Source organism: Xyrauchen texanus, chromosome 9 (genome assembly GCF_025860055.1).
Source record: "Xyrauchen texanus isolate HMW12.3.18 chromosome 9, RBS_HiC_50CHRs, whole genome shotgun sequence".
NCBI classification, from domain to species: domain Eukaryota; kingdom Metazoa; phylum Chordata; class Actinopteri; order Cypriniformes; family Catostomidae; genus Xyrauchen; species Xyrauchen texanus.
This window is the reverse complement of record NC_068284.1, coordinates 5,241,609-5,254,126: the sequence shown is the minus strand read 5'-3', so window position 1 is coordinate 5,254,126 and position 12,518 is coordinate 5,241,609. Positions and strand designations below refer to the sequence as shown.

At 39.4% G+C, this 12,518-nt stretch overlaps 1 protein-coding gene across 1 annotated transcript in view; it reads left to right on the top strand.

Annotated features, from left to right (window-relative positions):
* LOC127649621 (tensin-3-like) overlaps window positions 1–12,518 on the top strand; it is a 60,206-nt gene that overhangs the window by 32,879 nt on the left and 14,809 nt on the right. The window contains exon 13 of the mRNA XM_052134821.1: window positions 8,773–9,843. Coding sequence (XP_051990781.1) covers window positions 8,773–9,843 — 1,071 coding nt within the window. The remainder of the gene's footprint in view (window positions 1–8,772; window positions 9,844–12,518) is intronic.

Here is a 12,518-nt window from a genome sequence, read left to right as displayed (position 1 = left end):
TTGTAAAAATCTTCAATTCAGTTCTGCTGAAGAAGGACAGTCCAAATGGATATCCCAGATGCCCAAAGGGGCATCTCCAGGAAGGGATCAGGGTCAGGAGGCCAGGGGTGCATCTCCAGAAAGGGAGCGGGGTCAAGGCGCTGATAAACTTCCTGAGAAGTTCTTCTTCATCCTTTGTTCAGGGGTAAAAAGAAGTTCTAAACAACTGAGCAACGGTATACTATTTGCGAATATTGTACACTATACGAGCTGATACAAACCACCAAAACTAACATAAAAATACCTTTTTGTTTGGCCAGATTTTGTTCTAAAATACGTCATACCCGTTTGATTTAGAATGAAGTACAGTACTGTTGAAAAGTCTTAAACATAAGATGTTTCACAAAAGCATTTGTCTTAAGATGCTTATTTATATCTTAAACTTTAGTAAGTCAATAGGATATATAAATGTTAGACTCCCAAACATTACTTTTGCAAAAAGAAAATATTAGAATAGAAGAACAGGGAGCCCTGCAACAGATGGCATGGCCCCCACAATACCCACCACTGAACATTGTGTCTGTCTGAGAATACATATAGAGACAGAAGCACTTGAGACAGCCTAAATAGACAGAAGAACTGTGCTGAATTCTCCAAGAAGCTTGGAACAGCCAATCTGTCCACAACCAAGAAAAACAGTGTCCAGGTGTATCTAGGAGAATTGGTGCTGTTTTAAAGGCAAAGGTGGTCACACAGAATATTGATTTAGCTTTTTTTTAGGTTTACTGGACTTTGTATGACTCTAAGTGATAAATTAAAACTATTTATTTCATAAGACATCCTCACTATGCAACATGAACAAGTACCTAAAACATTTGGACAGTACAGTATTTTGGGGCCTTCAGGTGGCCAGTGGGGCATCTCCAGGAAGGACATTACAAATATCTGGCAGCTCCAGATCGAGGCTGGACTAAGGGGCTCTGGAGTGGAAATGGGTCGTCTGGAACCCCCGGGAAAGTAGCAGGGTCCGATGGCTCCAAAGGGGCAAAGGTCAAGTCAATGGTATTTGCTGAGCAATGGATGGGTCGGCGATGGCAGAGGAAGGGGCTGGACTGGCCATTGGGGAGAGAGAAGGGTCTGCGGCAGTAGTAGGGAGTAGTAAAGAGTGGGTTGTGGTATTCGCATGGGAAATGAATGGGTTGGTGGTGGATGCAGTGGAATAGTATTGCTCTCGGCGGCAATAGGGGAATGGGCTGGGTCAGCGGCGGCCGCAGGGGAAAGGGCTGGAACATTGGGAGCTGCAGGAGGGATGGATGGGTAGGCAGCAGCTGCTGGGGAGTGGGTCGGCTAGGGAGAGGATTCTTTAGGATGGGGGCTTCTGAGGATGGAGGGACCTCCAGGGGATGGGCACATCCAGGGTAACTGCAGCATGTGCGGACACCTCCAGGGCAACTGCACTGAGGTTGGGTGCCTCCATGGGGTCGACAGCAGCGAACGCATACACCTCCAGGGGGGTGCAGCAGTGAGGGTGGGCACCTCCTTTAAGGCTGCAGCAGCGAGGGCAGTCATCTCCAGGGGGGCTGTAAAAGCAAGAGGGGACATCTCTAGGGGGGCTGCAGCAGCGAGAGCAGTTGCCTCTATGGGGGATGCAGAAAGGGCAGGTGCATCCAGGGTAGCTGCAGCAGCGACAGGAACCTCTGCGACCACTCAGCTGCATAAAAGAAGCAAAAGTTACCCTCTGGTGTTTGGTCAAGTCATCACAATGGGCTAAAACCTCTTCACAGGCATGAGGATTCCCGTCATAAAAGTCTGGGGCTGAATCTGCACAGCGAGTTGGGACAGGGGAAGCAGAGGGGCGAGGTGGGTCCACAGTGGTACTAGTGGTCACAAAGAGGACCATCTTCGTCTGCTAAGTCTGGCTTGGCTGGTTAGTAATGTCAGGGTTTTTGGGAAGTGAAGACTCAAAGGCAGAATGAAAGATGAATTAAAACTAGATAGGTACATTTCCTGAAGAAAATGTGAGTGGTGCTTGCCGTGGCAAAACTCGTCAAACAGCATGTTGTAACTGGAAAAGAACAAAAATTATGGTCATAAATAAACCAACCCAGAAGTCTGTACGATTTTCTGGTGCAGAAATATGTGATTTGTTACTCGGTTGCTAGGGGAAGCCCATGTGGTTGCTATGCAGTTACCAAGGTAATACAATACATGGCTCCTTTCCATCCTGAGTGAAATAAGTCAACCCGAAGTCTGTAGTGTTTTCTGGTGCAGAGATATGTGATTTGTTACTCGGTTGCTAGGGTAACCCCATCTGGTTGCTAGGCAGTTAGCATAGTGATACTAATGAAGTGTCCTTGCCATCCTGATTGAAATAAGTCAACCCGAAGTCTCTATGTTTTTCTGATGCAGAGATATGTGATTTGTTACTCGGTTGCTAGGGTAACCCCATCTGGTTGCTAGGCAGTTACCATAGTGATAGTAATGAAGTCTCCTTGCCATCCTGATAGAAATAAGTCAACCCGAAGTCTCTATGTTTTTCTGATGCAGAGATATGTGATTTGTTACTCGGTTGCTAGGGTAACCCCATCTGGTTGCTAGGCAGTTATCATAGTGATACTAATCAAGTCTTCTTGCCATCGTGATTGAAATAAGTCAACCCGAAGTCTCTACGCTTTTCTGATGCAGAGATATGTGATTTGTTACTCGGTTGCTAGGGTAACCCCATCTGGTTGCTAGGCAGTTACCATAGTGATACTAATCAAGTGTCCTTGCCATCCTGATTGGAATAAGTCAACCCGAAGTCTCTATGTTTTTCTGATGCAGAGATATGTGATTTGTTACTCGGTTGCTAGGGTAACGCCATCTGGTTGCTAGGCAGTTACCATAGTGATACTAATGAAGTCTCCTTGCCATCCTGATTGAAATAAGTCAACCCGGAAGTCTCTACGTTTTTCTGATGCAGAGATATAGTTACTGCTAAACGGTTGCTAGGGTACTCTGTGTAGTTGCTAGGGAGTGGCTTGGCAGCTGCCAATCATGAATCTCCAAAGGCTGCTTGTCAGTATGAATGATATAAACCAACTCCCATGCCTCTGTGAGATTGAGAATGGAAGATATCCCTCTATGGATTTTGGTTGTTAAGGTGCTCGACAATGGTTGCTAGGGAGGGGCTAGGAAGTGTTGAAGTGATGCATGATTGGCTGTTTGCTGTCCCGAGTCAAACGAGACCACCCTTGTGTTTCTATGACACTTCTATCCGGAGATATCCCTTTGATCTTTTTCAATAGAAGTGTATGGGACTTGTTGCTAAGGTGCTCTTAATGGTTGCTAGGGCGTGGCTTGATAGCTTCACAATGATCCAGAGAGACTGATTGGTTGTCTGAGTAAAATGAGCCCACCCCCTCGTCTCTATGACACTGTGATCCAGAGCTATGTTCAATACAAATCCCTATGCCTTTTCATTTCATGGGCCGTCCTACACCATTATAAGTCAATTGGGGCATTTTTGGGCAGCTCCTGCCCCCCAGGGTGCAACTTTTACCCCATATTGAGGTATGCTCTTACAGAGCCTGCCAGCCTCTTCAAATGTGGCAAATCACACGCTTTCTACGAAATCCTCGCTTGGAGCTGTGACGCTCAAAGTTTGTCTCAATGTTAAGTCTATGGGATTTTTCGGCCGCTTTTTTGCCCCTGGGGCAAATACCGCACTCCGATCGCTTATAAAAGTCATAGCACATGTGTCCTCAATAGGTCGTTCGATTTGACACCTCATTCGTGGGTCTACGCCAAACGGTGCGGGACGAGTTAGGTGCCGAAGTTTTGTTAAGAGATATAAAAATAAAAATAAAAATAAAAATAAAAAGTATAATAATAAGTATGTGAGATTACAATAGTGATGCTTTTCAAGCACCACTAATAATTTAAAAAAAAGCATGCTCAACAGGTTTATTATACCTCAAATCATAGATCTTGTTGAGAAAGGTGTTCTATAACTTTTATAAATAACCAGACGTTTGATATTTACCTGGCAGACAATAAAACGAGTGAAAAAATCCCATTGATTTACATTGAAGGAAGGACCTGAGCCATATTTAGACACCAAAATATAACAGAAATGCCCTATCAACCACCCAGAACACCTTAGCAACCTCACAAAACACCATAGCAACCATCCCAAACACTTAAGCTACCTCATATAAATGCCCTGGCATTATATAAGCGCAATATAAATGCCCTTTACATGGGCAAACACCACTTATATTTTCTTCAGAAAATGTAAAAATCATGGATTTGTAAACAGGGTAAAGTCTAAAGGAGCCCTTCAATAAGATTTGGTTTCACTTATTTTTACATTCTTGGGCCTCCACACCACAGTTTGTTTATTTAGCTGTAGTTTTGGTAGTGTTGACTCACACAGTTGTGATGCTGAGGTTTAGGCTGGAAGGAGGAGTTGGAATTATAATTACAATGTTTCATATAAGCTGGCTAATTTTGGCTGCCTCTTTATTTCAAAACTTAAGAAAAATAGCATATAAAAAAGTCCCTCCCAGGGCCTCTCAGAAAGCACTTCTAAAAAAGACCCTTTAAACTTCAGGTCTTGTTTAATAGATTACCCCGATTGAAAGTGTCAAGCAGTTTAAATGGATGTTCTGGGTTCAATAAAAGTTAGTAACTTGAAAGTACAGCATTTATGGCATATTGTTGATTATCACAGAATATCATTTTAACTCATCCCTCAGTTTTTAAAAACAAAGGCAAAAATGTGGTTATAGTTAGGCACTTACTATGAAAGTAAACATGACAACACAAAAAAACATTCAAATATAGCTCTAAACCTTTAAACATTCACATTCTAGCATGCTAAAATCCCATAACATCCCATTTTCAACTCATGTCATGACGATGATGAGGCAGTAAACCCAGTAACTTTAACATGATACGCACAAGTACACAAGAGAAGAACTGTTTCAGAGGATTCATTCAGTAACAAATAACCAGAAGTTCATCCATCTAGAACAGCAGTGCCAATAAATTGGTGATAAAGTCAACTTAACAGCTCAATTAACACACATTATTTACAGAATCATTCATGAAAAGCACTTCATAAAGTTTTTGTATGTAATTTTATTGTAAGTGTTATGCCCTGTTTCTATCTGATAGTAATATGCGTTTTACTATCTTCTTCATCCTATCATCCAATCACAGGTGGTCAGCCGAGATGCATTGCTATTTCCACCTGGTATTAACATGCTTCTCAAATGTGTCTCCTGTGACCACTTTTGATTGGATTTCGAGGGGAGGGTCTCTGATTTCTCCGATGTGATGTGGTCACTTGCTTTATTGACTAGCACCATATATGGTTTCAGTGATACAAACACAAAAAGTGTTGGACCCCGTTTCCACCTGTATTTAGAGCAGACCACTTGTGATTACATCTAAAAACTAAGAGAGAAGTCAAAATATCTGTGGTAATGCTGTGGATATATGCAGATCTTAACTTGTCCGAACCAAGAAAACATTCCTTTAGGGTTTGTGCACATCTGGTTCTATGTCATTGCCAGATGTTTTGATAGCAGCCGTGTAATTTTATATTGAGACAGACAAATGTTAAAATGTACGTGTGTGTTAATTAAAGCCCTGTGTAACATGTTTAGATGTGGAAGTAGTTTGTTTATATCTTTTGATTGAAGAATCATTCACCTTCGTCGTAAGGAATGACATTCTTTAGGAATAAAACTGTAACATGGGAACAATTCAAGTGTTTAACACATATTCATGTTGTGAGGGACTAAATGTAACAGTTTAAGAATTGAAAACGCCATATTGATCGATAGACTAAAGCATAGCTTGATTGATTGATGTTTTGAGTTGGCGAATAGTCTGAAAATTGGGGGTACCTGTCCCTCTTAATATATACTTTGGGAACAAGTTTCCATATTCATTGGAAAACCTGGAAATGTCCTGGAGATAACCTGGAAGTCTGGGAAAGTCGTGAAAATTAGCTAAATTATTCAACAAAAATATAGGAAACTTATGTGGTGACGTTCATTTTTTTTAGCTATACTCAGCTCTAAAATATTTAATCAGTTAAAAACTTCTCTTTATGAGTGCAATCTCTATAAAATGATGTTTAAAAAGTGAAAACATGTAGAAACCGCTGGAATAATATTGTTAAGAATAGTGAGATTAAGTCATATTTTGAATGCTTAATATAATTTAAACCACTAGATGCCCTGCCCCTCCTCTTATGCTCCACCCCCTGTTTACATTCCAATCTCCATACATGGAAACATCAACCCCACCCCCTCAGCCACGGGTGTGGGTTGCTAACTCACTAAGACTCTCACCTACGCCAGTTCAAGAGGAAATGAGTCAAGATGTGAGGGGCATTTAAGTTGTGCACCTACAGGAATACTAACCGCATACATTTACCTGACTCACCTGTGAGGAATGCAGGGGTCATCTAATTCAAAGAAAAGAGACCAACAGGTAGGAATGGGATGCTATTCTGCTTTTCAGATAGAAGGTTAGAATATGTTGGCAGCGGGAGTACTGGAAGAGAGAGAGGGGCAGATAAAAGTAAGACAATGATTAAAGGATAGAAATAGAGCTGTATTACTGTTACATCAGATGATTATATTACTATGTATTTTGCTATATTGTGAAAATCTGTGAAAATAACCTTGGATAGGTCTTGAGACATTTAATAGTTCTCTTTCAGTTACCAGGCCTGAGCTTTAACCACCTCAATGAATGTGTATCCAGATGACACACCAGATACACTGAACATTGATTTTGATTTGCAAGGCCAAAAAGAGTGAGGTCTATGGAAATTATAGCATTAATACCACCAAAATCATTAGAAAATAAACTTAGTATCACTTTCTAGTAATTGTTTTGTGTGAATTGCATTTTTAAAGTGTTTTTTTATTTTATTTATTTAATTTAAGTTAATAAACAAATGCATTAAAAATACATTTCACACTAAACAATTACTAGAATACACCTCTAGCATGATGAACATGTTTTCAGTTTCTGATTTCAAGTAATTTTGCTCTTTTTTCTGGGGCGTAAACAATTTGTTTTATTAAAAGCTGAAATTCTTGCGTGGATTGATGGTCTCAGATGTGGAAGCAACTGAGATTTGTGCTCCACCACCCGAATTGAGGCGAGTCACTACACCACCACCAGGATTTAGAGTGCATTGGGAATTCCAAATTGGGGAGAAAATTTAAAAAAATGAATAATAATAATAAAACAGTGAGGACCCTTTACACCCTCATGACCATGAGTGAGTTTTTAAAAAATATCAGATATTTGTGGTGGCGTAGTGGGCTAAAGCAAATATCTGTTAATCAGAAGGTTGCTGGTTCGATCCCTACAGCCACCACCGTTGTGTCCTTGAGCAAGGCACTTAACTCCAGGTTGCTCTGGGGGGATTGTCCCTGTAATAAGTGCACTGTAAGTCACTTTGGATAAAAGCGTCTGCCAAATGCATAAAAAAAAAAAGACTCAAAAATGTATAATATTATTGTAAAATAAATATATATAAATTCCTCTACAGATTACAGAATACACCCTGTAAAATGTAATTTGTAACATATTACATTAGATTACCCAAGATCAGTTAATATTTTGGATTACTTCTTCAGCACTGGCAGAATTTGTACTTGTTTTGACTATAAACAAATAAATAAAAATACACTTCACTGTTAAAATACAGTCTCTGAAAAAAAAAACGAAATATTTTATGCACTATTTTTACAGGAAAACAATATTTAAATTCTCATTAAGAATAATATTTTTGCTCTAATATCAAAGGTCTTACTAGAGAAAAAAACTGCATGATCTAACATGAATTTTCTTTATAGAATTCATTATAAAATATAATCACATCTGGTAACAGATGCATGTATAGGCAAGAAATAGCATTTTAGCTTAGCATAAAGCTAAATGTTCACATGACATTTTACACAAGATGAACATTTCTGTTGCTCCAAATTTCAAAACCCACATCCCACACCCAATAACAACATCCTTTTCTGATCGTATGTGGATTCTGTTCATAGAATGAGGCAGAAAATGTATTTTATTATGTAGCTTTCTACACGATGTTAGTATTTCTTGAAAAAAAAATAAAAAAAAATACCCTAACCACATTAAAAACATTGACAAGGCATGTCATAATGTATTTATTGGATTTTAGGTTTCATCTGTCAAAGCATTTCTAACTGTTTTTTTTTATAATGTAGAAACACGATATAGCTCCTCTATTAAACTCCCAAGGGAAAGTTTCTCAACAATGTCATATCCACCTTTTCACTCACAACAGTGTGAAATTGTATGAAAATGCAAAGTAATCTCTTCAGTAATCAAAATACTTTTTGAATGTAACTTTATTCTGATTACCAACAATTTAAATTGTAACTGTAGTGGAATACAGTTACTTATAACATAAAAACATTATTGAACTTAATAAATAAGTTAATGTGCAAGAAACATATTTAATACCTTTTACTTGATTGTTACTCACATGAAATGTTTAGTCATTAAATAATTTTCCTGTACAGTACAAAAATATCACATTGCTTCTAACTTGACAAATGTGTTTTAATACATTATATGCATGGGAAAAAAAGATTAAGTTCTAAGATATCATGAATATTGATGTCAAAGGCATATTCTTTTTTTAAGTTTTACTGTCTCCAGCAATTGTTTCAGAAGTTATTGCTTTTTAAATAATGTCATTGAACTTTCAGACTATTTGAAGCATTGCATCTCTTCTCTTTACAGTTGCACCTATGCAGTCTCCATCTCCAATCCTGGAGAAACCCTCCTTTAGGAGATCCTCCAGCAGAGGTCCGACACTCTCCAGAGCCCACCAGAGCACCTCTACAACCTCCAGCCCTGACCACACCCTCTCCGCCAGCAGTGACTCGGGTCTCTCCAGTGCTTCACTCCGGACTGACTGTTGGCCCTCACTTGGGATCAAAGTATCCCAGCCCAGCCAACAGGAGAAAGTCGAACTCAAGCGCCTTTTGAGCGGCTTTGGTCTAGACGAGTCAAGTCGAGGTTGCACATCAATGGAGCCAACATTAACCACTCCACAAGTGCTCCACGATTCAGCCCAGCTGCAAATGAATGGCAGCTCCCGACCAAAAGAACGTGAGACAGACATTCTAGATGATGAAGTCTTGATCTCACGCCATGACCTACATAGCGTAGACAGTTTGGGCACTCTTTCTTCGTCCTATCACAAGAGCAGCCAGAACTCATTGCTGTCAGATGGCTTTGGCAGTCCTGTTCGGATAGAGGAAACTTCTCATCATCACACAGTGGCAATGGAGGAGTATGATCGGAGAGCCTGCTTTGCTCAAAGAAGCGTCACTTCTCCTTCAATGGGTGTAGCTCCAAGGCATCTGTTCCAACATGGCTGTTACTCCACCCAAACATGGGTCCATCAACAGCAACTTGTAGCTGCTCAGCAGTACTCTTACCAGCCAGAGGAAGACTGCGTTGAGGAGCGTTTCCACAATGACACGCAAGAAATCCTGCCCAAAGTGGCCAGTGATCAGAAAAAATCTCCATCCACTCTTGAGATGTCCCAAAGCCAAGAGAATGACAATAAGCACGATGAGGAGTTCAGTTCACTAACGGTAGACATCGACAACTCCATTCATCAGCTCAACCAGCTGATTTTGGATCTGGACCCAACATTTGTGCCCATTTCCACCAAATCCAGCTCAATCAAGAGGACCGTAGGTGCAGACAGTAACGGTAATGCTACGGGTTGTGAAAACAGCAGCATGAGCCAAAGATGTGATGTCCAGAACGACAACAGCAAAGATAGAACTCGTCAGTTAGGTAAGATGAAGGGCGACGTTGGGATTACATGCTGTGCTAATGATGTTTTAGCTTTATGGTTGCGTATGTAGTATCAGTGATGTGAACATATTAAGGACAGAATGAGAATATATGCAGTCAAATAAAAGTCAAAGGACAGGCAAACACAAATCTCAGAAGAACTTTGATTTTTTTTTTTTATTTATTGCTCAGAAGTTGCTCTTTTCTAAACTCAGGAGAATCTGTTATGTGTCATCTAAGTTTCAACATCGTCTTGGAAGTTTGTTCAAAAGGAGGCTTTTGCGTATGGGAATTGCAACAAATAACCATACCACTCACTTTTTTATTCAATGAAATTTTGAAATTTAGCATTTTAGCAATAAGTCGTAAGAACAGTTGAATATATATTGCCCAAATAGCCTTTCATAGAAAGCCAAATGGGTAACTATACACTAAAATACAAGACCAAATTTTAAGACCCACTATATATTAGGTGTCTTTAATTACTATGTACTTAAGCATTTGAAACAGTGTACTTATTATGTATATACAGTATATGTTGTTGCATTGTACTTACATTTAAAGTACCTCTATTTGAATACATCGGTAGGTAAAATGATTACTTTACCTTCTATCCCTTAACCTAACCTAACCCAACCCCAATCTTTACCCTAAAGACCAAGGTATACTTCCATTTTGACGCGAAAGCTCAGCATCTGCGTACAGTCCAACATGAGCCTGTCAAAGTATACGCCATATAACTGCGTGCACATACACAGGCGGTTGGCGCATGTATGCTACGACTGCTATGGACACAGGACATTGTCTTTAGGAGTTTAGACCCATAAAGATGTATTTATCTTCCCTCAGACTCGAGTTATACAAATGCAAGTATCTCCAGACCTCCTCAAACACACACTCTTGACTTGCACATCCAATGCTTTTGCTTTTACCTTCATCTCTTGTTGTTTTTACACCTTCTAGCACTTCTTTGTGACCGCAACAGCTCAAAATGTAAGTGTTGCCAACTTGCGGACCCTTTAATTGGAGCAAATAACTGTAGGCGCATGCGCATTCGGTGCGGTCAAAGATGCACGGTTAGAAAAATTGGGCTGCATGCGTTAAGTGCTCGCACACTCTGCTAATGACGAGATTTGCGTCACGCATCCTGTACGCGGGCGTTAAGCATTCACGTCTGACCGAAGTATACTTTGGGCTTAAACCCTAACCCCTACTCCTCAACATCAATAGCAGCAAATGAGTCTTGTGAGAATTCTGCAGAAATTATATAGTTACACAATAAATATTTTTTATGTATATATGTATTTTAATGTAAGTACATAGCAGTTAAAGACACATAAAATGGGAACAAATTTTGTTTAAAATGAAAATGTACTTTACAGAAAGGTTTGACACCATTTTGTCTTGCTTGTAAAAAACACTGCAGGCTGAATTTTTCAGAACAGTTTTCACTGAGTGCTGTTTTGTTGGTTTGAACAGTGTTTTTACCTGGTTTGAGTCAATCAAAAAGACTCTATACCCTCGAGGATTCTGGTTATTTTGAGAGAGTTTAGATGTGGAAGGATGTTGTTTGGGCTTGTCTTTCTATAGCATGTGAAATCAGTGCAGTGTGTTTAAAGGTTTGTATAAGCACCATAGATTTGTAATATCTAAACGATAAAAAAATTACCAAAAATTAAAGGTGTCAAGTTCAAAGGGCTAAAGGTGATTGAGGATTTTAGTACTTGACTTTTCAGAGGAATTACACTGGCAACCTTTAAATCCCTGCTTCACGAGACCCTAAAAGCCCGCCCCAGTGACTAAACTATTTTTTTCAAACAACATGAATGTCAAATTCCAGTTGCTAGAGGCTTTAATTCAGCAGGGAGTTTAGAGAGTTGTTTTCCACTACAGTAATGAGAATTGTGTTGAAATATCATGAAAATATCAATGTTAAAAATTTCACAATGTTAAAACTCTTAATCTTAGAATAAAGTAAATTAATACATTGGATTTATTTATATTACGAACAGGGTGGGTTCTTGAATTTTAAATTTTATTTGTTTCACCAAACAGTCCAATATTCAGCTGGGCTGATAGTGAAATACTCTGTGTGACTCATAAACAGGTACTGACATTTAGTCTTGGAATTTGAGGAATGTTTTTGGAGTAAATGTTCTCATCAGATGAACGATTCCCACTAGAACGTTGGATGAATGTTACATTGAAACAACATGATCAAAAATGTATGAAGAATATTACAATAGTTTAAGAGTATCTGAATGACACATTTGTTACAGGTAGAGATCTCCATTACCACCTATCAAACAAGAATCAGTTTTCAGTAGAAGAACAGTGTTTGCCTGAGGCTAAACATTCCTAACATATCAATAGATTCAATGTCCCTCCTCAAAAAAGAGCCTGCATAAAATTGGTGCTTAGTGTGACATATGACCTTTTCCTTACATCATTTACTGTATTCAAAATGTGTCACACCATTCAACATTATTGTCTAATTCCACTTGTTTGTGGAATTGTTCTAGAGTCCTAGTAGTTCTAGGTTCTATGAGTACATGAGTTTGTAGTTTTCCTATGTTTAACTGCCATGTCGAACTCACAAATACAGACACACAAACACACACTCCTGTCCGCTGCCACACATTGCGTCCAATCGGTTCACCGAATATATTACTAGC